At 49.3% G+C, this 23,337-nt stretch overlaps 5 protein-coding genes across 5 annotated transcripts; 3 read left to right on the top strand and 2 right to left on the bottom strand.

Moving 5' to 3' along the window:
• Positions 1-4,657: 4,657 nt before the first annotated feature.
• On the top strand, positions 4,658-8,646 carry F4807DRAFT_422140 (beta and beta-prime subunits of DNA dependent RNA-polymerase). The gene is made up of 3 exons (XM_047997644.1): positions 4,658-4,934; positions 5,000-5,012; positions 5,088-8,646. The coding sequence occupies exons 1-3, from the start codon at positions 4,808-4,810 to the stop codon at positions 8,401-8,403; spliced, it is 3,456 nt and encodes a 1,151-aa protein (XP_047855166.1). The 5' UTR covers positions 4,658-4,807; the 3' UTR covers positions 8,404-8,646.
• A 139-nt stretch (positions 8,647-8,785) lies between these two features.
• On the bottom strand, positions 8,786-10,315 carry F4807DRAFT_459485 (DNA repair protein RAD57; the record flags this gene model as incomplete). Its single annotated transcript, XM_048001370.1, has 1 exon — positions 8,786-10,315. One exon carries the CDS (start codon positions 10,313-10,315, stop codon positions 8,786-8,788), a length of 1,530 nt encoding a protein of 509 aa, XP_047855165.1.
• Positions 10,316-12,075: 1,760 nt separating this feature from the next.
• Positions 12,076-13,508, top strand: F4807DRAFT_459484 (uncharacterized protein; the record flags this gene model as incomplete). The annotated part of the gene is made up of 3 exons (XM_048001369.1): positions 12,076-12,298; positions 12,352-12,538; positions 12,596-13,508. 3 exons carry the CDS (start codon positions 12,076-12,078, stop codon positions 13,506-13,508), a joined length of 1,323 nt encoding a protein of 440 aa, XP_047855164.1.
• Positions 13,509-14,007: 499 nt separating this feature from the next.
• F4807DRAFT_54352 (choline/Carnitine O-acyltransferase) lies at positions 14,008-16,890 on the bottom strand. Its single transcript, XM_048003190.1, has 3 exons — positions 16,298-16,890; positions 14,237-16,243; positions 14,008-14,166 (listed from the first exon to the last, which is right to left on the bottom strand). Exons 1-3 carry the CDS (start codon positions 16,701-16,703, stop codon positions 14,015-14,017), a joined length of 2,565 nt encoding a protein of 854 aa, XP_047855163.1. The 5' UTR covers positions 16,704-16,890; the 3' UTR covers positions 14,008-14,014.
• Positions 16,891-20,065: 3,175 nt separating this feature from the next.
• On the top strand, positions 20,066-22,559 carry F4807DRAFT_422117 (MFS general substrate transporter; the record flags this gene model as incomplete). The annotated part of the gene is made up of 7 exons (XM_047997643.1): positions 20,066-20,390; positions 20,445-20,482; positions 20,561-21,414; positions 21,474-21,531; positions 21,581-21,993; positions 22,058-22,105; positions 22,163-22,559. Coding segments are annotated over exons 1-7 (1,874 nt in total), but the record flags the coding sequence as incomplete, so codon positions are not given.
• Positions 22,560-23,337: the final 778 nt, after the last annotated feature.

Genomic DNA, 23,337 nt, shown 5'->3' with positions numbered 1-23,337 from the left:
AGGGCAGGTTGACGATGTCTCAAGGGGGGGTTTGAGTTTTCTTGGAGAGGGTCGTCTTCGGCTGTTGACAACGCAGAACTGATCTCTTCACTCACCTTTGATGAGAACAACTATAGCACAGAACGCAAAAATGCGGCCCTGGAGAGCCAGGAGCGGCAGCGCAAGTACAGGAAAAGAAAGGAAAAGAAGGTTTTTGCAAATCGCAAAATCCCAAGTAAAATAATAATAATAATAAAAGAGTGTGGAGTTGTGCGAAGAGAAGGAGACTTCAATGTTTCAATTGCTGCGAGTGGATGAGGCGAGGCACAGGGAGGAGGTTAGAATTAGGACAAAGGCGCAACCTTGAACCAACCCTTCTTGCTGCTCTCCAGTTGCTCCTCAATACTTTCCCTGGCTCCAATCCAGTGAAACCGTCCTTTCCCTCCACCCTAGTCGAGTCTCTTGGAGGTAGTACAGCCTGTACAACGTACAACGTACAACGTACAACTTTGCCCAGGATACAGGATACATCCTGGGTCCTAAGCGATAGCCTACGGGATAAGTGCACATGTGCTGTGGGAGGTACAGATTGTGTACATGCGCTATGGTGGATTACGGTGGACAACTCCAAGTCCTTGTGCAGTACATTTTGGCTTGCTGGCCCCTCCTACCCCTGGTCTCTCTACCCACCTTAATAGAGCCTAACACGCTAACGTTACGTGTACAGAATACCTACTAGCTGCGGTCATTCTTCGTACCTTCATATTAAAGCTCGAGGTTTGTAATCCCTTCGGTATCGCTGATGAGATCTTACCTAGTATCCTTATTGCTCTGCTCCTACGGCATTTGATGCTTACTTGCAATACGACGAATACATTGGAATATGAAACGTTTGTCCAGATGGTACACAAGATGGCCACGAAAAATGGCGCCTAAGAAAACGTTGTAAAATATGGATTACACATATACGACGAACATCCACAGATGTACCTACTTAGGCATGTATCTCATGGATACCGGCGGTACGAAACAGCAAGGTACCTACCTACATATGTACCTGAGTAGGTTCGATATTGTTACAGAAGAATCGGAAACTTCAATAGACAGATCTGGCACTAGGTATGAGCTACAGTTTAGTGATCAACTACTTACTTAACAGGTAAAAGGAGATATATTTTAGTGTATAGTATCTGAAATTCAATGCGATAGACTTTGCTAGTTCTTCAGGGTCCAGGTCCTTTAAACCCCCCTATTTCAACTTATTGGCTTAAAGAGAGAGTTGATGGCGACGGTGCTGGCCGCAAACTTTAACCAAAGGCTTGGAAATCAACTAGGTGGGGTTCGAGGGGTCCAACCTAAACGAGCAAAGAAGAAAAAAAAAGGGAAACGTCTTCTATGTTAGTAACTTCTTCAAATTACTTCAATTTATGTGCTAAGGCTCAGCCGCTTTCAAAATCCCCCTTTCCCATGACATCAATGGATCAACTTGCTTCAATTGTTCAAGATAGTTGATAGCAATTTTACAGGAAGATGGTTGCGCATCACATATGCACGTAGGCCAGCTGTGACGGGTTTGAATATTCATATGCCCTTTATGGTAAGTGGTTGACCTACATAGGTACCCGGCCACCCCTGGCATCGTCGAGTGCCAGGATTGGTAGCTGGGAATAGCTTGTTCAAACTAGAGGGGGGAAGCGGTGAGCGGAACCTTACCTGTCGCCAAAAGGTCGTCGAACAAACCAGCGCGGTCCAAGTCTTCTTTGGCTCCAAACGCCAGCGCAAGCCATGGCCGATATGCGGACTATTCACATCCCTCCTAGCCCTCTGCCAATGCGGGGAGAATATCTGAACTGCAAATAATCCGATTTTGAATCCTATCTGCCGCAATGGATGTCGACAGATAGAGACTCAGCTCATCATTCCCGTGATGTTTTCCGCGATGTTTTCCGTATAGGATCATATGGATACATTCAGACACCTTTAGACTCGCTCAAGTCACTCCGGCCCAACTCGACGTTGTAAGATGATTCATCCTTCCATCTTTTGTTTCTGTTCGGTTATCCAATACCGTCATGCCGACCTGCAGCAAAATACACCCAAGCCTCTGCGTCTATCATCCTCGGGCGGTATATGTGCGTTCTCTCTCCCGGTTTAGCAGACTCCACATGGGCACTATGTATGCAAGAACACAGGTATAAATTGGTATTGTACATTAACGGCTTCTGGTTGGACGAATCCCTCATCCACTCCCGGGTCTAGTTTGCTACGAGACGGCTTCTCATAGGTCTTTAATACCAAGTCTTTGGGGAGTCTCGAAAGAGTCTCGAAACTGGCGAGCTGCCCTCTGGCTCTGCTGATTCTAGAATTGGCGCATTTACCCGGCGGACGGGTGTCTGGGCCAAAAAGTTCTCACGAGTAGCTTGGGTAGCTTCCCGGGTCAGTTGTAGCGAAACCAGATCTGGACTGGCTACTGGGTACTATATGGCGAATTCTGAGACATTGTTCGACATTCATCAGATCATCCTCTCCAGTTGGTAACTTAGACTATGAGTGATGCATATTCTTGCAGAAGCTACTTCTTCCCGAGCCAAATTCAACCCGTCCTTACCCCGAGGATGATATCGATCTACGACTCTCAGGAATATTAAGCAACGCCTCACCATGTAACACCACTTGACATCTTGCTATAACCTGTTGTCCGTCTCTTACATGCTTTAGGGTCCTCCCTGAAAGTTTCGGATCGAGCCTAGATCTACTCGCACTTAACGGGCTCTTAGCGCGGCTCTAATGTTGAAGGGATGACCCCCTGTTGTTGGGATGAACGTTGCCTTTCGTTTTTTTTTCTCCTCCCTCAACTTCTCAATACATGATCCATTTTCTTTAATTGCCGTCACTATTGTCACTCTGAAATTCGTTACTTTGCTGCCAGTAAGTCCCAGCCTTAAAGACGACCTTAAACCGAGACTATATCATTCCTGGCGCGAGGATCGCCGTGCCTAAGATAATACCCAAGTACAATTTGTCATTGGTTTTCAACTCAAGCTACCGTAGTGGCGAGGGTGAAAGCCACCTGAAGTAGGTTACGACTTGCGACATTACGATGGGACAGTCCCTTAGCTACTCTTACCTACTTGCCTTCGAGCCTACCTACAAAACGGGTTGGGCGGCTACACAAAGTGCCTATCCTTGTTCAGCTCACCGACTTTTTGCCCAGACACGGAGGACTTACCTGCCCTAGTGAGTCTGCACGTCACCCAACCAGCCAGCCCCGGGAGAGAATCAGCTACTTTCCCCGGATACTTTGGATCACGATGTGCGTTGTGGCTTGCATATATACTGGACCCAGTCAACTAGTATGTGAACCGTCCTATAGACCAACGAGCAATATATATACATACCATCGTCTCTCGACCGTTCGGAGATTATGGTTGAATCTTGAAAGTTGTAGACGAGGTCACGTAGGTCAGAAATACGATGGTCTAGATGTAAAATTTCGGCGATCTTTTGAGTCGGATGAGGTCTGGAACTGGCTTGGGCGAGTCGATGAGATTACTAACGGAGGAGTTTTAGGTAGGCATATCGACGATCCAGGATACATGGCTAGTAGGCAGGTAGGATACAGGCTTCCTTTCAGACGAAAAATTTCCATTCGCATATCCCCGCCTCTTGACCCCTCTTTGCATGCTTCTCTCGCTAGATAGTGATTTGAGATATGACGAAACGGCTGCATTGTTATTCGTTTCGCAGTCACCGCACGAAGTACCTATGAAGTCTCTCATTCTGAACGTCCAGCCTTCAAAGATGAGGCGACTTTACAGGTCAATGCAAGACGGATCGATCTGCCAGCACAGCGTACAGACTCCTGCAGTGAATCTGCAGGAAAGATGCAGAAGTAGTAGAGACGAGGGGCAGCAACTGTTCTACCTACGACGATGGAGGGGTAAAGAGGGGCTGAAATGGCTCATTAAGATGAACGAGCTTGTTCCTTGGCACTTGGCCAACCCCCATCTGCCCTCTGGTTGGCACTCTTCGTACATGTACGTCCTGGACTCGCGTCCCTGATGGACATTAGGATGACCATACTTGGGTAAAAATAGAGATGTTTCCCGATTGGGGAGTGTGCATAGGCATCGACCAGCAAGAGAGCTCTATCGATGGCAACTAAAGGAGTGAATATCACCCTTCCCGGTACTAGTGGAAAAAGGACGATTATATGATGCGATGGCCTGTAAGCTAACCCTCATCAAAAATGTATAGTTCCTCTGATTGGAACGTCGATTTTACAAGATTTAGGCATGAAGACATTTGAATAAATAAAGGGAATGAGAGGGGTGGGGAGATTTCCAAGCAACCGTCCGTGGATGTACAGAATAGGGTTGAAAAATCTCCGGTTTGTCTATTTTATCGGTTCCATCGTCAACTCATTTCCCCATGGAGTCTGCCGAATACTTAGGTACGTTGGGGTCTGAAAAATGCAGGATTCTAATTGGCTTAAAGTTGAAGGCTTTCCGGACTAGCAAGGGAAAAATTGTTGATTTGTGTGTGGCAGTCTCTTAATCGGTACGTACCTAAGGTACTTACTAAAAACATCGAACTTAAACGCTTTCAAAATTTACTTAATCCCCTGATACCCCCATCTTACGTAATCAATTTCCCTACGTACAGTACGTAGTTACATCGAAACAACCCTTGTTTTTTTTTTCTTTAGTGGGGTGCAAGAGCCGCCACAGACTTTGCTCACCTTGAATGTTGATAGTCATCTCAACCAACCATCGCAGACTTCACTATCTACGCATTTTGAGTAGCATGGAAATCTTAGACCGCCACGATGCCCTATATCGATGACGGTTTTGAGGCGCTCTTAGAGCCGTTTTACAATGGCAAGAAGTTGACCGACCCCATCTCTACTGTGGAGGACAAGAATCAACTGCTTCCCGCATTCTTGAAGGTGAAAGGTGTGTATGAGATCTGCATGATGATTAAGCCAGTTATATTCAGTACGCTAACATTATTCCACCAGGTTTGGTGAAACAGTATGTCTTTTGCATGAAATACCTGCAGAGAGTTGCGATATGTCTATGCTCGATGACACTAACCTGGAAATGTAGACATATCGATTCATACAATTTCTTCGTCGACCATGAGATCAAGGAAATCGTCAAAGCTAATCGCACGCTCAGAAGCGATGTCGATAGTAGCTTCTGGATCGAGTTTATCGACATCCGGGTGGTGTCCCCGGACCGTTCCGACTTCAGCGAGTTTAGAATCGAGAATGATATTACCCCTATGGAATGCCGCCTACGGGATATGACATATTCTGCTAAGATTCTCGTTGACATCGCTTATACTCGCGAGAAGCAGAAAATCATCCGACGAAATGTTGAGCTGGCCCGTATGCCTGTTATGTTGCGAAGCAACAAATGTCGACTACATGGTGCCAACAACGCTCGCATGGAACTTATGAACGAATGCCCACTTGACCCCGGTGGATACTTCATCATCAATGGAACGGAAAAGGTCATCCTTGTCCAAGAGCAGTTAAGCAAGAACCGAGTCATCGTAGAGTCCGACGAGAAGAATAGTATCATCACGGCCTCTGTGACCAGTTCTACCCACGAGAGAAAGTCGAAAACCTATGTCACTCTAAAGAAGGAACGTATTGTTCTTCAACACAATGTTCTTGTCGAGGCTATACCTATAGTTATCATCCTCAAGGCTCTTGGTGGTCTCACGGACTTTGAGATTATGCAACTGGTTGCTGGTCCTGACGCGCGATTCCAGGACGACTTCGCAGTTAATTTCGAAGAAGCTACTAGAGTTGGCGTCTTCACTCAGCATCAGGCTTTAGACTATATCGGAGCAAGAGTGAAAATGGGAGGCAGAGCAAAACAGCCAGGCGGTCCTCCAACTGCTCGACGAAGTACGATTGAAGAAGGCCTCGACGCCCTCGCGAATCTTATCATTGCGCACATACCGGTCGAAGGTTTAGATTTCTACCCGAAAGCTATCTACATAGCTCTTATGGTCCGCCGAGTGCTTATGGCGCATTATAATCCTAAACTCGTCGATGATCGAGACTTCGTGGGCAACAAGAGATTGGAATTAGCCGGGCAACTTTTGTCTTTGCTTTTCGAGGACTTATTCAAAAATTTCATGTATCAACTGAAATTGACCGTTGAGAACTCTCTAAGGAAGCAGAATCGTGCTATTGCCATCGATCCTCTGGTCCAAGTTGGTGCTCAGGGGAAACATATTACCGAAGGCATGAACCGTGCCATCCAAACCGGAAATTGGAGCGTCAAGCGATTCAAGATGGACCGAGCTGGTGTTACGCACGTTTTGAGCCGTCTCAGTTATATCAGCGCTCTCGGAATGATGACCCGCATAAGTAGTCAATTTGAGAAAACGAGAAAAGTCAGCGGCCCTCGCGCCTTGCAGCCGTCACAATGGGGTATGCTCTGTACCTCTGATACACCTGAAGGTGAAGCATGTGGTTTAATCAAGAATTTGGCTCTTATGACACATATTACAACCAACGTGGAGGAAGACCCAGTCAAGAGGTGGGCGTTTACGCTGGACTCCGGAGTTGAGCCTCTTCAATACTTCTCTGGGTCTGAGATGCACAAGAAAGGTACCTACATTGTATATATCAATGGTACCCCCTTTGCTCTAGCTCGATACCCGAAGCGGTTCGCGGCTAAATTTCGCACCATGAGGCGCCGGGGATGGATATCTCCATTCGTCAGCATCAACGTCAACGCCCATCTTTCAGCTGTCCATATCGCGACCGATGAAGGGCGAATCTGCCGTCCTTATATCATCGTGAAAAATGGCGAAGCGAAAATTAAGGATAGTCATTTGAGACTACTACAAGCCGGCAAAGCCACGTTCGATGATTTTCTGAAGCAAGGTATTGTCGAGTATCTCGACGTCAATGAAGAAAACGACACGCTAGTAGCTCTCTACGAAAAGGACATCACGAAAGTGACAACGCACGTTGAAATTGAGCCGTTTACGATCCTTGGGGCCGTAGCTGGCTTGATTCCATTCCCGCACCATAACCAGTCTCCCAGAAACACATATCAATGCGCTATGGGTAAGCAAGCTATCGGAGCTATTGCTTACAATCAATTCAATCGTATCGATACTCTTCTATATACTATGGTCTATCCTCAACGGCCGATGGTCATCACTAAGACCATTGAGCTTATTCATTATGACAAATTGCCTGCAGGACAAAATGCGACCGTTGTCGTCATGTCCTATTCAGGCTACGATATTGAAGATGCCCTGGTTCTAAATAAAGCATCTTGTGACCGTGGGTTTGGGCGAGTTCAGGTGTTCCGAAAGTATACTGCTGATCTTCAGAAGTATGCTAACGGAAGTCGCGAGAGAATTGGCGATAAGGACGCGACACAGGCAAAGAATGTTGTCCTGGGTGACGACGGGTTGGCTGATGTAGGATGCCAGGTTCGCAGCGGCGAGGTTCTCATAAGGAAAGAGACGCCCATCGACGTTAACCCGGTAGTTGGAGTTGGAGCTAAAAAGGCTCAAGAGTATCGTGAGACGTCATTGTCATATCGTCTCCCAGACCCGGCATATATCGACAAAGTCATGGTTACCCAAACGGAGAGGGACACACAGCTTGTCAAGGTCCAGACCAGACAGACGAGGAGGCCTGAATTGGGAGACAAATTCTCGTCTAGGCACGGCCAAAAGGGTGTCGTTGGAATTATTGTGGATCAGGAGGACTTGCCATTCTCCGATACAGGTCTTGTGCCCGATATTATCATGAACCCTCACGGTTTCCCGTCCCGTATGACAGTCGGCAAGTTGCTCGAATGTTTAACAGGCAAGGCATCAGTCGTCCGAGGACACAAGGAATATGGATACGGTGACGCTTTTAGGTCCCATCCACTAGAACACATGAGCCAGGAGTTGGTCAACGCGGGGTTCTCTTGGGAAGGGAAGGACTACTTCACGTCTGGAATAACCGGCGAGCCTCTCCAAGCATACATCTTCAACGGACCTATCTATTACCAGCGACTGAAGCACATGGTACAAGATAAAATGCATTCCCGTTCACGCGGTCCCCGGGCTATTCTCACTCGGCAGCCTACGGAAGGTCGATCAAGAGATGGCGGTCTTCGTCTCGGAGAAATGGAACGTGATTGTCTAATCGCGTACGGTGCCTCGCAACTTCTTCTTGAGCGTCTCATGATAAGTTCGGATGCGACCGACATTGATATCTGCGAGCGGTGCGGCCTGTTTGGGTACAAGGGTTATTGCAGTACCTGCCGAAGCAGCCGGGAGGTTGCTCGTATGACTATGCCGTATGCTGCGAAGCTTCTTATTCAAGAACTTATCAGTATGAACGTCGGTGTGCGGTTGCAGTTGGAGGACGAATTCCCACACCCGAGATAATGTAATAAAAAGAGGGCCAAGTGGATGATGTTATGCGGCATTTGCATTGGGCGGCGCAACTTCTTGCTATAAGTTTTGCTTGTGGATTTGGGACGGAAAAGTATGGCATCTGCGTAATTTTACGCAGTTGAGATTGATTTACGAGTAGGAATGGACAGACCATCCGAAGAACGTAGCTGTATACGATAAATACCCCATACGTTCACAAGATGCTCCGGACGAATTTAGAAACGTTTTCATTATTCTTGTCTACGTGATATGCATTATTCCGTCTCTTGCGATTTACTCCAACCAAAATCCATATGCCAAGAACCTCCAACCTGCCCGTGGTATACCACTTCACTCATACTATACAACAATACGTATAGGGGGGTCCTCAATCTCATACCTCCTCTTCCTCCCCTTTCACTTCCCCTTTACCCTTCCCTTTCTTCCCTCTATCCTTATCAACAGCCCTCACCCCACCCATCGTAACCTCAAACTCAACCGCGCCATCCAACCCGGGTCCCGTGCCCGCCACGTGCGGCGCGAAAACAACCTTCATCCACCGCCTCCAGTTCCGCAGCGTCGTCGTGCTCTCCCCCTCCTCGTCGTCGATCACTTCCTTGCGCCCGTACACGGGGCGCTTCCACAGCGCGAGGCGCGAGGCGATCTGCGTCGACCAGATGAGCCCCAGGCTAGGGGTCTTGAGGTCGTGTTCGGAAGCGCCGAGGCGCGACGAGGAGGCGTAGGGATACGCGTCCCCCCAGCCAGTGAACCAGCGCTGCTGGTGATCGAGCAGCAGCGCGGGGGGCGCGGGCGCCTCTTCTGGCGGCGGCTCCGGCATGCTGGACCGCAACGCGAGGTCTGTCGCGCTGCTGCTGCTCGGGGGCTCGAGTCCGAGGCCGGAGAGGTGGACCGGGCCTCCTTTACTCCGCTTCGCTAACGGGCTCTCCTGCGACACGCGCGGTAGCGAGAACGGCGGGTGCGAGTGGCGCGGGGTCGGCGCGACGACGCTGCTCCCCTTAGAAGCAGAGAAGCCGGAGAACCGGTCCGCGACCTGGTTCGCGACGACGACGGCGAGGCCGTGCTTCCGCGCCAGCTCGTGCAGGAGCAGGCCCAAATTCACGAGCGCGTGGCTGCGCGCGGCGAGGTTAGCGCCGCTTCCCGAGCCCGCGCCGCGGTCGTACTCGGCGCGAAAATTCGCCGCCACGGAGTCCAGGACGAGCAGGCCGACGCCGCGCCGCGCGACCTCGACGGGCACCTGGAAGCTCAGGATGTGCTCCTGCGACTCGAGGTCCGGCGTCACGGTGCCGACGATGTTGTCGAGCGTCGGCCTCGCGGCGGGAGGGAGAGACCGGAAGAACGGGTTGTGCGCGAGCAGCTGCGAGAGCCGCCGCGTCGAGAGCGGTGCTTCCGTCGAGATGTAGAGCGCGGGACGCCCGAGGCCGTGCGGTGGCGGCAGTTGCACGGCGAGGAGCAGGGTTAGGAGGAATTGCGTTTTGCCGGCGCCGCTCTCGCCCGTGATCTCGGTTATGTAGCCTGCGGGAACGCCGCCGCCGAGGGCGAGGTCCAGGGCCGGGTCTAGCGTGCTGATGTAGCGGGTTGGTTCGGCAAGGAGCTCGGTGCCGGTACGCTTTAGGATTCCTGGGCTGGCTTCCTTCTCCGCCCCTTTCCCGCCATTATCACCTTCCGGTTGCTTTTGCTGCTGTTGCTGCTTGTCCGAAACGCCTAGGTCAAGATGCAGAGCCTCGAGAACGGCAGCGCACAAACGTTTAATATCGAGAAGCGGTAACTGGGTTCGTTTGCCGATATCCGGGACCTGGAGAGTGAGCAGGTCGGCGGTGGTCAGGCCCTCCCTCTCGATAGTGGGTAGCAGATTCGCATACCGGGCGGTTGGGAAGTCCGGCAGGATCCGCGAGAGATCGGTCATGAGATCGGCTGCTGCATCTGCATCTACACTTTATATATCCCATACGCTTTACATATGTATGTATACGTAAATTGTATGGCACAGTAGCACGCCGTACCAAGCCGATCCGATGTAACCGCGTCTTCTCTCGCGAACTTTGTCCCGGTTTCGGTCAGGTAATCGAATCTAACGTCGCGATATCAGCTGACTTCAATGTAAGTTCAGGGAAGGTTAGAGTTGTTGTAGGGTGGGGGCCTGGAAACCGTAGCGGTGGATGCATGGATTGGAGTTAAGGTTGTTAGGTAACATCCGGTAGACCAATCAAATAGCCCCTTGCAAGGCTTAATCTGACCGCCAATCAGTGGTCTTCGTTATCCCGATATTTCGCCTAAGTGTGCCTCATCAGGGTTAGATCCCCCCATAAGAGACTAAAGTCCCTCTCTCCGCCGCTGCACGGATTTGATTATAACCCCTTCAATCTGATATGCCGAGCTCCATTTCAACCTCTTACATACATCGGATTTCACACCATATTATGACGGCCGATGTAACAATTGTTTATGATGCTTTCGGTCTATCTAAATAGGCTCTTCTGGATCCATAAAGGTTGTCACTATCTAGTGGCGACTGGAAGTCATGTAGCCATTTGAGCTTCGAGATCCACAACACCTACGCTTGAGATTCCGAAGTATTAATCTCTGGTTTACGCCCTGCGCTATATTAGTCTCCTACACTAATGCGCTAATGCTAGGTCGGAAGACCCATATCGTATCCGGCCATGTGTTTTTTGGCTGGCTATCGGGTCATCCTTGACAACTTGCTTGCCAAAGAGTTCATCGGTGGACTGAAGAGTCAACAAATGGTTACAAAATAATATCCACAGCCAAGCCTCCAGCACCTCATTCTCTACTCTGATTTTTCAGATTTCTATTCTGACGGTTACACCGTAAAAGAAATCAGACATAATACGGCTGAGATATGAGCTGAGACGCATGGGTAATAAAATATTTGCTTGGCCTATCAGCCGCAAATGTAACATTGGATAGTAAAATACAACACAACACACAACTCGGGCGAGAGCGCACAATTATCACGGATCTTGTCTACGGTAGTAACCGCTAAATCTTCCCAGGTTTAAACTCGCTCCTTGTGCAAAGAATGAGGTACACACCTGTCAAATATCTGTTGAACATACTATTCCCTGTGCATGGAGAGCAGACAGCTCCGCCCTACCAAACCGATATAGGAAGAGGTCCAACCTTCTTCGAGGGTCTCGTGCGAAGCTATACCCCGTAGCTCCTATAGCTTCTTGGCGCCGCCACCGAAAGCCCCTAGACGACTTTCAGCTCCTGCAAGCCATCCCAGACCTCGCTGCCTCGCCATTGGCTACGACCGCTTGTGATGCTTGTTAGTTAATCTCCCCCTGTGGGAAACGGTATGGCTCAAGGCTGAACGGAGTCTTCGACTTATTAGACCAAGAAAGAAGAAAAACGATAAACGTAAAAGAGCGCTTGTCTAGGCCTGGGCGAAATGCGCCTTGTGTTGCCACTCCAACTCGCTTAGATGTAGTGGATAGGCTCGGAGTATATTGCCATGCCGCCAGTGGCCTTCGTCTTTTAATAAAAGGGAGCGGGTGTCTCTACACGCGCGATCTCGGCCGTGTTTCCCTCGTTCTCCTAGGTGACCGTCATTATCTGTAAGTTCCGTAACGCCTCGATATCCTTGACGTGGGAGAGTTGGAAGCCCAGCCCCTAGTACCAGCCCTCTCTTACAACAATAAGATGGCGAGCCTCCTGTCCGCCGCGGTGTTAGTCACCGCCGTTCAGGCATTGGCCTTTGATGGAAAGCCCGCACAGCCAACAGATGGCTTAATACCGAATCCTACCTTCTCGATGCCCGAAATCACCCTTGGACCGGATATTCACGAGCTGGCTAGGAGACAGACTGGACAGACGGTACTTGTGGCACCAGACAACACGTGCGGATACGTCAACGGGCGAGTCGGTATGAAACTCTGCGTCAATTAGGCAAGGGCTGTCTATCTAACTTGGTCATAGGCTCTGCGTATACTTGTAACGGCTTGGACTACACATGCGCCCTCGTCACCACATCAACAGTTGGCGCCATCGCTTGCTGCGACGGCAGCGACTGCGGTCTCCGAGTCACATGTGTTGATTATATAGATTTCGTATATTCAAGCGCGTGTGACGAAGACTGTGTTTCAGATACCTATACAGCTAAATGGTGAGTAACAATAGATCTTGCTTAGCAACAAAGAACATAGAACTCACAGCTCTCCAGCACGCACGCCAGCGCGCCGTACTGCGGCACAGTGACCTTATTCTCGGGCATCTCAGACTTCTTCTGCGATACAGATAGCGCCTCGACGCCGCAGCAGCTGTACACTACCTACAGCGGCGAGACCGGACGGACATTTACTCCGGTCGTCGTTACGCTAGACGACGACGACGACTCGAGCACGACACGCGCTTCTTCCGAAACTGAGGCCGCCGCGGGCTCAACCGGCACGAGCACCGCCTCGTCGGACAACGATGACAGCTCGTCATCAAACTCATCGAATTCGGGCAACTCTTCTTCTAAATCCTCCAAATCCACACCCGTTGGCGCCATCGTCGGCGGCGTCGTCGGAGGTGTCGCAGGTCTCGCGCTAATCGGACTCGGCATATTCTTCCTCATCCGTCACCAAAGCCAAAAGAAGAAGGCCGCAGCAGCAGCAGCAGCCGCCGCAGCCACCACACCGCAAATGCAGCAAGGACCCCCCGGAGCACCCGCCCAGCAACCGTACAACGCACACTACAGCCAGCAATACCCGTCGCAGCCGGGCTCGCCGCCGGCGAGTTTCGGCCCGCAGACCGCGTACTACCCGGACCCGACCAAGCCGGGCGGCTTCGTCGCGGTGGCCGCCGAGGCGCCGGATCGGAACAGCTCAACGAGCCCCGTGTCGCAGCTCGACAGCGTCAACCGGCCGGGAAGCATGCAGCCGCCGCCCACGAGCCCGACGTCGACGATCAACTCGAACTGGCAACACCAGCAGGGCCAGAACGGCGTTAATATGGCAGGAGGATACCCGATGCAACAACAACAGCAGCAGCAGCCTAATGTGCCGCCTACCGTGCACGAGGCTGGTGGGAATGTGGTCGGTGAGCGGGATTATAATGCGAATCATCATGGTCAGTTCCATGAGTTGGGTTGAGGTCAGGGGGTGGCTGGCTACATAAGATATGGTTGGGTTACCGGGGGATGTAATACATAGGTACCGAGTCTCATATATCTTCATATTAGGTAATTGGGAGCACGCGGCATTGCATTGCGGAGTTTTATATATAACTTACATAGCCATGGGTACTACTTAGAGTGGAAGAATAAAGTAAAATCATAAGTCAATCATCGCTAAATATAATGTTGAAAATGTGATAGTAATAGCAGGTACGTTTTGAGTAAGCTTGAGTAACAATGTCCCTAGAATCCGAATAATCATGATAATAAGTTGGTCCGAAATAAGCAGGTTTGTAAAATACATAAGCATTCGATCGATAGACCCATACACTATAAGAACACCGTACACAATCACGCTATATAAAACATATACCGAATCACAGTCCTTGGACACACGCTCTCCTACAGTGCTGCTTGTCGCCCTTCCCCCGGTTTTTCGCTTGGGTATAAGCAAAGACGTTGCGTCGTAGATCTTCATAAGAGTCAATACTCGACCAACCTCAATTTCTTCCCTATCTCCCGCCTCCTCGCATTCGCCGCCGCCCTCTCCGAAGCTTTCGCCTCGCCTTGCTGTTCGAGTGCTTCGCCCCGCGCCTTCAGGGCCTGGAGGAGCATGCCTGCGTCGAAGAAGCCGTCTGTAGGTATAGTTAGTATTAATTAAAGGCGACGTTGTGCAATATATTGTAAAAAAGCAGAAAGACTTACAACCACCTAACTCGTCATCCTCGCTCATCATCAAACTCTCCTCCGTCGGGCTCCTCGTCCCCGTGCTTGACCTCGCCGCCATTGCCCTCAAGCTATCCGTACCCGTAATCATGCGTCCCCTCGTCTTAGCCCTATGATGGTGCGGTCTCGGGCGTTCTGGATCGATCTCTCTCGCCCTCGTCTGCCTCGAGCTCGTGGTCTTCCGGTTCGTGATGCGCAAGATCCTTCGAATCTCTAGTAGGTAGCTCTCGAGTGTATCCACGAAGCGCTTCGTCTGTCTGTGTTTACTAGATACGCAAATATTTATGCCCTCGTCCTTGATGATGTATCCGATTCCGAACCCGCCGCCGGAGGTAGGTCCAAAGCCGAATTGGCGGAGGGAGGGATTTCCGCAGTTGGATGTTGAAAGGATCGTGTGGTTTAGTTTGTCCCATCCATTGTCCGCAAATATGGCGGGTACTTGATTGTCGTAGCATCGCGAGTTCGTGCTGTCGCCGCGTTGGCGCGTTCGTCCCTCGCCTGATGACACCGATTCCCTGCTAGGGCTGCCGACAACGGAGCCTTGGTCCGAGCCGTAACCATTTGAGCCGTTCTCGACCGGGCTTGAATATCCCATGCTGCTGGGTGAGCGGTTGCTCTCCTCATCTAGATACCTCTGCCACACGCAGAACAGGGCATAGAGGTGTCGATCGCAGCCTCGTCCTTTAGAACATTCCTTGGTGACGTTGACATGTTGCTGGCACGCCCTACGGAGAGCATCTGCCTTCACCTCCGCCGGGTTATCCGCCCAGAAAGTTTGGACAAAATTCACAGATTCTTCTGATACAGTTCGTACAGCCTCAGTTCTACCGTGGAGGAAAGTCTTCGTCATGGCTGGTTCGTAAGTACATTCAACTCGCCCATATAGTCCATAATAAGCTGCTTGGAAAGCCATCTGCACAAATGCATCTGGTGAAAACCCTGCGGAAGTAATGTAGTTCTTCCCATAGCCGCTGAAATCCAAGCATTCGAACTCATTCTGGCTGATAAGGTCTGCAAGTCTAGATTCGGCGAACCGTATGGCAATGTTAAGCTCAGGAGATATATCCCACTCTAACTTATGAGGGGTTGTGGTGACGTCCCCAAAGCTCTCAGGATCACGTTTTGATGGATCTGGACTCGTCGTCTTCCACAGACTAGGAGCTTGACCGTTGATGGTTCTTGCAAAGCGTAATATAGTGTCTGTATAGAGATCACTAGCAAATCGTAGCACGGTGTGTCCATCGACACCGGTATGCTCGAAATTGATACCCGCGCTTCCGTTCTTGCAGACGATGATTTGAAGTTTATCGTACCACCGATTTATGCAAGTACCAATCTGTACCCCCTTCACCACGTCATTCGTACCGCAAAGCATGTTTTGACATAGGGCAGCTGACGTAGCCGGTTCTGTATAATCGAGGCACAGCACGAACAAGGCCGAGTCAACAATTCCGAGGCAGTCCGCATTGTTTGATCCCTCCTCCTTAGTAAGAACGTCTCTCAGGCCGGACCAAATCTTTCGGTTCTCTGTACTAAGAATGCCAAAGGCTCCCTTGGCGGCCTCCTGGATCGGTGTTTGAGCCGCATCGTCTATTATTGTCTGAAGGTTTATAGATATGTCCTTTTCGCTCATAATAAGATCGGAGTTATCGTCGAGGACGTCAAACCAATAGAATTGACCATGGCATAGCACAACGATGTGTTTAGACTCGGGATCCTGCTCGATTTGACAACCATTCTCTGTCGGTACCCGAGCAGTGCCAAAGAGACGAGAGTATTGATACATATCTAAAGGCGCACCCTTAACCGTATCGGGAGGCAATTCTTCTCGGCGCACTGCACGAACGAATTCCAGAGCTGACGCAACAAGAGATGCCGCGCGGGTAACCTGGTTATTTCTTGCCGGAGTAGGGTCATCTTCTAATAGAAAGAAGGGATTCAGGTTTAAAACGACAGGGTTATCGAAATTCAAGTACGAGTCGTACCCTATATGTAGTTAGGTAAGCCAACGCATTGATCATGCAGAAGAACGATACATACAGAATTGTTCAATATAGCTTGTCTTTCCAGCAGCATATTCTTGTAACTTCTTTTGAAGTTCAGGCCCATCCTTCTTCAGGAACTCTTGAACAGCAAGCTTCGTTTCGGCATGCTCTCTTGGCCCCTGTAGTGGTTTCAAGGCTGCTAGATATTTCTTGCACGTATGTTCTAGCTCAGGTATGGGTAGTTTAGGTAAACTATCTTGGCTAGCAAACGTGATTCCCCCGGCCTTGGGCCTCTCTGGTATAGTCTCCATTATGGGAAGGCGATTTTTGAGCTCAGGGCTCACCGGTCTTTCGGCCTTGTATTCTTGTGTAGGGAAAGACGTGGGTGTTGTTGACGTGCTGGCACTGAGGGTCTCGCCAAGAGACTTTGGCATAGCAAAAATACGGACTTGAGTAGGCATCTTATTAGTCAAATTCGGGCGTATCAAGTGTATAATGGTGAAACGGAAGTGCTGATACTAAGGCCGCGCAAAGCTGTGCGGTAGAAGTAGTGGCAATCTTGGAGACAGTAGGGTGGCATCACACTTGAGTTAAACCATGACAGGAATGGGAATGAAATCGCATCTTAAGGAAACTATAGAAGAATATAGAAGAGAGAGAGAGAATATATAAATCATCCCGGAAGCCGAGAATGAGAAGACTGCCCAAGTCGACACACGAGGAAGTGGATCTATGGCAAGGGAATCGGAGACCTGCCATGTCGACCCAAGTGCATAGACTATCACATGTAGGTAGGGTACTACCAGATTGGGGTACCATCCTTTGCATAATGTCACAGAAAAGCAACGTGATTGGCCATTGCGTAGTGAAGTAAACTAAAAACTCATCCGCAAGACCGACGATATATAATATGAATGTAGAAACATGGCGATCTGCCGAGAAGACTGGGCAAGACTGGGTAAAGGTACTAGAGACGAAGCGGAATCTCACATACCTCCAACCAGGGCAGCAGGTCTCAGCCAACGGCCAACCCGAACGAGTTCTGTCAGCTACCACAGTGCGATATATGTCGCAGATTCCGATTAATCAAATAGTCTGAACGATGACAAAATCTGTAACCTGTCACAGGACGTTTTCTATAGAATTGTATTAGTACCTATGTCTACCAGAGAGTCATGAGAGATTACATCGAAGGGTGGCAGCGATGGCGCAAAGGGCTAGACAGGGGTAGGCAAGGGATGAGGTCAGACATGGAACATGGAATACGATAAAGAAAGTACATAATTCGAGGAGAACCCACCAAGGTTACTTAGCTGTCGCAATGGCGACTAAAGTTACCAACCCCACGGGGTTAAGGCTTGGTTGCAAAGTCGTGAGTAGGAAATTCAGGCGACGATTCTAGGTCGTGGGGTAGATTTCGGACAAGTGGATGGATTCTGGTTGGGCAGTCGGGGGAAAGGCGCCTCGTAGTTCTCGTGGGATCGGGATCGTAGTGGCACTACAGCAATCCACTTAAAGGTACAAAAAGAAGTACAAGCCTACCGTTGCCCGAAAGAAATTGATGGATTTCTCTTGTTCAGGAAAATTTGTGCAATGTTCGTCGTTGGCTGCGATTCGAAGATTATGATGGATGATCCAGTATGCTCATCGGCAAAGCGACAGAGGACACTCCGTTTAGAGTAGCGAGGTGTATATTGATATAATATACTACGGGCATAGAGCTGGAAGAACGTGACCAATGTGACCCCAGCTGATGATGCAGTCCTGTATCTTGGGGTATCCGAAAAGAGAAAGGTGGAGTTTCGATGTGGATAGCGCTATGGCTTCGCTATGGTTTGCCTGTGGTTTGCTGTGACCCCCGGAATCTTTAAAGTAACAACCTGTTTTGGTTTTAGACCTGCAGATGTTCGAGAACGGATCCAATGGATCTGATGGGCCCTACTGTAAAGGCCCTTGTGTTATTGGTCTATGTCGAGAACGAATAAATGACGATGTAAATCCGCGCTGCTGGTTAAGAAAAAAACACGTGAAACCGCAAAATCGGTGTTGATAACGGAATGTTCGGATATTCTTTTTGTCATTGTAAGACTGACTTCGTACGCGACCTCAGGAGTGAAATGGAAGGTCACATCATATACCCGAGGACAAGAAGCTTTCGGATAGCAATGGCTTTTATTCGCGCCTCGTTCCGAATACTTAACCGTCCTTCACCTTCGGGCGAAAGTTCTTTCAAGACGGGGGTTCCGTTGTTACCGGAAATCTTAATCGCTGAGTCGCCGGACAAGCGGACGACACTGCCACGGCGATCCTCGCACTTAATGTTAGTGTCCGGCTCCTAAAATAAAGAGGCTCTCCCTATGCTAGTCGATACATAGATGGGAGGCTAGGTTAAGACTGTTAAGTGACGCGGTAGTCACCAATGGATGAAAGACTTAGCCGTTCTACCATCCGAAATGATGCGCCAGAGCTATCGAATGATATAATTCCCAATCGCGGGGTAGCGAGAATCTATGTGGGACCTCGACAAACCGTTCCATTGTTTCGGTGCTGTGCGGCTAGCTATCTAGCGGACGTCTTAGTCCATTAGTCAGGTGTGTTGGCTCGCTGCTGGTTGGTAGCTCGAGGTTCACACTATACGAACTCGACATAAGACGGAAGCTAGGTTATTCCGGTTTACCTAGATATTCTGTTGAAGCCCCGGTCCAAATGGAATAACTTCTGACCGGAAGAGTCAAGGTGGTGAGATATGGTGGCTTGAGTTATCCATCACTTGATGAAATCATCGCTCAGATGATCTAGTGTCCAAGGAAACACCCAACTTCCATATTGTACAAGAAGCCGAGGTAAATGATGTGTTGCCGCGGATAAGTTTCTATTTGAAACATCCTAAAGAGTCTTCGAAGAACTGCTTCGAAGATGCATAGAAGTTGACAATCGTAAGTTGAGAATCCATCCTGTGATAGCGCATGAAGATAATCCGGTGGCTTAAGTGTTTCGCAGAAACAGTTGGTCCAAGTGAGGCAGCCAACTAATGAAATAAGACCGAAATACGTATGTTCGTTGCAACTCTTTAGCTACCTGCGTCTTGATGACTGCATTTATAGCATGACGGACATATCCCCTCCCTGGAGCACCAAGTTTGAAAGTTGCAAATTGATAAGTGCTAAAAGCGAATGCGAGAGTTCCAAAAGAGACAAATCGAAACAGCCCTAAGAACCTTAAGAGTTTGGTAGTAGCTTCCTCAAGTTTGGGGCTATGTTAAGTACTACCTGGGTACTATGCAGCATAAGCCTATTAGGTTTATCATTACATCAGCCACATCCACCATTAAACGTATAAAGCGGGTATTATTGCCTGTGTAGGATTTTAAGGTGAGGCTCGAGCTTCTGGAATTCTCCTTCAAAGTTGTTTCAAACGAATCGTCTTCGAATGTTCCTCGCACTCGCTTATACTTCTTCATTCAATGCCGTTGGGCACTCACACCCACCTGCAAAGGAGGCGCAGGGTACCATTGTTAGCTAAGGATCAACTCTACTATAGCAATCTAGCCATTGGCATCACTGATTACTCAAAGGCACTAGATGCCTTCAGCCTCCAAAGGCATCGCATTGGTTTCAAAACAAGCGGGAATGGCCTCCATCAATGCATCATACCCACAATGTACAGCTCGTCCTCGGCAACTCTTCCGGGGCCCAAATCGGCGTCGACTCAGATTTAATAACTACAGCTTAGATATATATGACAATCCGGTCACTTCGCTGTGTTAGGTACCCTCCATAGTATAATAAATGCTTTCTAATTAAAGCCACTTTATAAGACTATAGTGGATCTATAGGTTATACGACACATGTTTGTGAACTTGTATAGCTGTGGTTAACCAAAATGTTGATTGATATAGCGGCCAAAAGGGCTTCTAGACAGACGAGGCTATGTATACACGAGAGGAACAAGTTACGACAAGAACGAGTAGAAGCTACCCAAATAAATGTCACGACTACCATCACCGCCGGCGAGCCTACCGATCCGTTTTATAGGAGTAAGCACTGTCCTGAGTGCAAGGCTGAGGAGAAAGCAGCCAACAAGTACCGATGGAAGCTTATCTTATGTTTGATTCTCCCCTACGCTCTCCAAGCGCTCGACGTTACAATGTATGAGATACCTCTCTATTTTATATATCATTAGGAGGCTAACATGTGCAATAGTATTGCCAGTGCTTTACCGTGGATTGCTGCCGATTTTGGTACGAACCCCTATCTCTTCTATACCCCCTATCCAATAACTTACCCATTCATGAACATACAGACTAACACACCCCCAGGCGAAATCGCCCAACTAAACTGGATCATATCCGCCTTCAACCTGACCTCCGCAGCCTTCATCCCCTTCTGGGCGCAAATGGCCGACATATTCTGGCGGCACTTAGCCCTGCAACTCTGCTCGCTCACCATGCTCACCGGCAGCGCGCTCTGCACCTTCGTCCCCGTCACCGCCTTCGGCGCCTTCCTGCTCGGCCGCGCCCTGCAAGGGGTCGCCTGCGCCGGTCTCAACACCGTCATCCGCGCCATCATGGCCGACAAGGTCTCGCTCAAGGAAAACGCCAAGAACTGGACTCTGTTCGCCTTCACGAGCGGCATATGCTACGGCGTCGGCCCCGTCATCGGCGGGTACCTGACCGCGGCGAACTGGCGCTGGTGTTTCGGCATCAACTTGCCCATCGCGTTCCTCGGCGTCTTGATCGTCTTCTTTTTCCTGAGGAAGGATTTGTTGGGCCCCCAGCCTATCCCTGAACTCAATGAGTCGGAGGCTGGCCGCAGGGAGCGGCTTGCTAGACGTATAGCGACGATCGATTTTGGTGGCCAGCTATTGTTCCTATTTGGGTTCGGACTGATAATCCTGGCTTTGACTTGGGCGGGTGCGACATACGATTGGAGTGATGCTGCTGTGCTCGTTCCCCTTATGTTTGGTGTGCTGCTGGCGTGCGCTTGGTTGTATTATGAGCACTCAATGTCGGTGGGCGCGTTGTCCCATAAGTTGTCTTTTCAAAGGCCGATGTTGCCATGGAATGTGGTAAAGAATCGCAATGTGAGCCTTCTGTGCTACATCAACTTTGCTACGGGGATGGCTATGTACAGTGTCCTCTATTTCGTCGACATTTACTTTACGATAGTCAAGGTATTGCCATTCTCCAGACAGGACAGCTGTGTATAGTCAGGTCATTAACAACTCTTTAGGGGTTCCTTTCCGACAAGGCCGGCGTCCAGATATTATTCTATACCCCTGGACTTGGAGGTTAGTACAATCAGGCCTCTACTATGCACATTATAGCTAACATACATAGTTGGTATATATCTCTCGATGATCTTCTGCAATATTTGGCCTCGCCAGACATTCTTGCCCCTATTTCTTGGATCCGTCATTGAAGCAGTTGGTGTCGGCATGATGGCATGGGCTCTGTATTTCGAGAACACCGCCACAATCTACGGGATGATGGCGCTTACCGGCGCAGGTACGGGCTTGCGATTCATTCCTGGCACCCTCCATGCCGTCGGATTCTTCCCCAATCACATTGCTACTGTGATTTCCTTAATGGGTGTAGCTACGACATTCGGTGGTACTTTGGCTCTCACGGTCATGTCTGCCGTATTCAACAACACGTCGGGCCTAACACGCGATTCTCCTATTTCGAAAAACTATGATGCTCTGAAGACCCTTCCGGATGAAGTCAAGCTCCGGATCGTCGATGGCGTTAAGGTAAATTCTCGTTGCCATTACCCCTACCCATATTCATGGTTCAGATCGGCTAACTGTCGCAAAGAACGGTATCACCTGGGCTTTCGTCTCATTGACCCCTTTCATGGTCATCGTGAGTACTACTGCTGTTCAGCCTTCCATCAGCTCGCAAAGTTAACTCATGAAACAGTGTATCCTTGCTTCATTATGCTTAGGCAATGTCACCATTTCCAAGGAGGACAACGCTGAAGAATCTGGCCATCACTTAACCCACGGAAGCTATCTACTCGCCCTTGTAAAGGGGAAGGCCCATCCGGAAGAAAACGTCAGTTTAGAAATGGAGGAGAGGAGCAGTACAGAGCCTCTTAGGTATCGGGACCGCTTTGATTAGACTCGGAGCAACTTGGACACTTTGTTGAGAATCTGTTGCTACACTGGAATATTTGGGGACATTTTCGATTTATGATACCCTAAGAGCCAAGGCGTTTATCTTGTTATACAATTATAAGAGGAGTGTTGGGTGCGGGCAAGTACGTTAAGATAGATTTACCTGTGACTCATGATCACAATGGACATATATCGTACAACGGCTATTATCAGGACGACGCGTCAGTCGCGTCAGTCGCGTCAGGTGGTCAAGGCGACAGTGCAGCTCCGAAGTTAAACTTATATACTGTGAGATGATGCCTAACTTCCAACGAATTCGGCGGCTCACCAGCTCAAATCACCAAGTGGTCGGTTTGGTTGATGCCTCAGACACGACACTTACCCGAAAATGCCTCCCTGAAATGGGAGTTCTAGGGTTCGATTCCTGGGAGAACCAGGGCCTGAAAAGGTAGTCGCAAAGAAATATCCAAGATAGCTGGAGGCGCAGTAGCTCAGGAGCCAAATACCTGAGTCTGGGCCCTGAGGACGATTGGTAGCTTTCGTTCTTTTTGCCTTTTTCCCACCCTCATCGTGATGCACACTGTCAACGCCGCCCACCATACCGAAAGTCCTATCCATTTTTCAATGTCAACCAAACGATAATCCGTGCAAATCACCAGCAGCTTTACCTCATAGCATATTGAATCGTTCAATCACAGGATATTTTTGCAATATGATTTATCTGCATTGGAAACCTTCAAAATAGCCTACCTCGTTCCACTCGTTCTCCTACCTTGTCGTCGCCACGACATATAGACCAGTGGCACAGTCAACTAGGCTATCAATGTATTTGTTTTATACAATGAATAGATTTATCGTTGAAGATAGAAGACGATGTAAATAGAACATGTACTGCAGGACCCATATTCCTTTACCTACCTAATATAGGTACCGTCAAATATTGTATTCATGCATATATGATGTCACGGTTAAGGCAGA

Source organism: Annulohypoxylon truncatum (assembly GCF_022578515.1).
Source record: "Annulohypoxylon truncatum strain CBS 140777 unplaced genomic scaffold F4807scaffold_12, whole genome shotgun sequence".
NCBI classification, from domain to species: Eukaryota; Fungi; Ascomycota; class Sordariomycetes; order Xylariales; family Hypoxylaceae; genus Annulohypoxylon; species Annulohypoxylon truncatum.
This window is presented reverse-complemented; position numbering and strand designations above follow the sequence as displayed.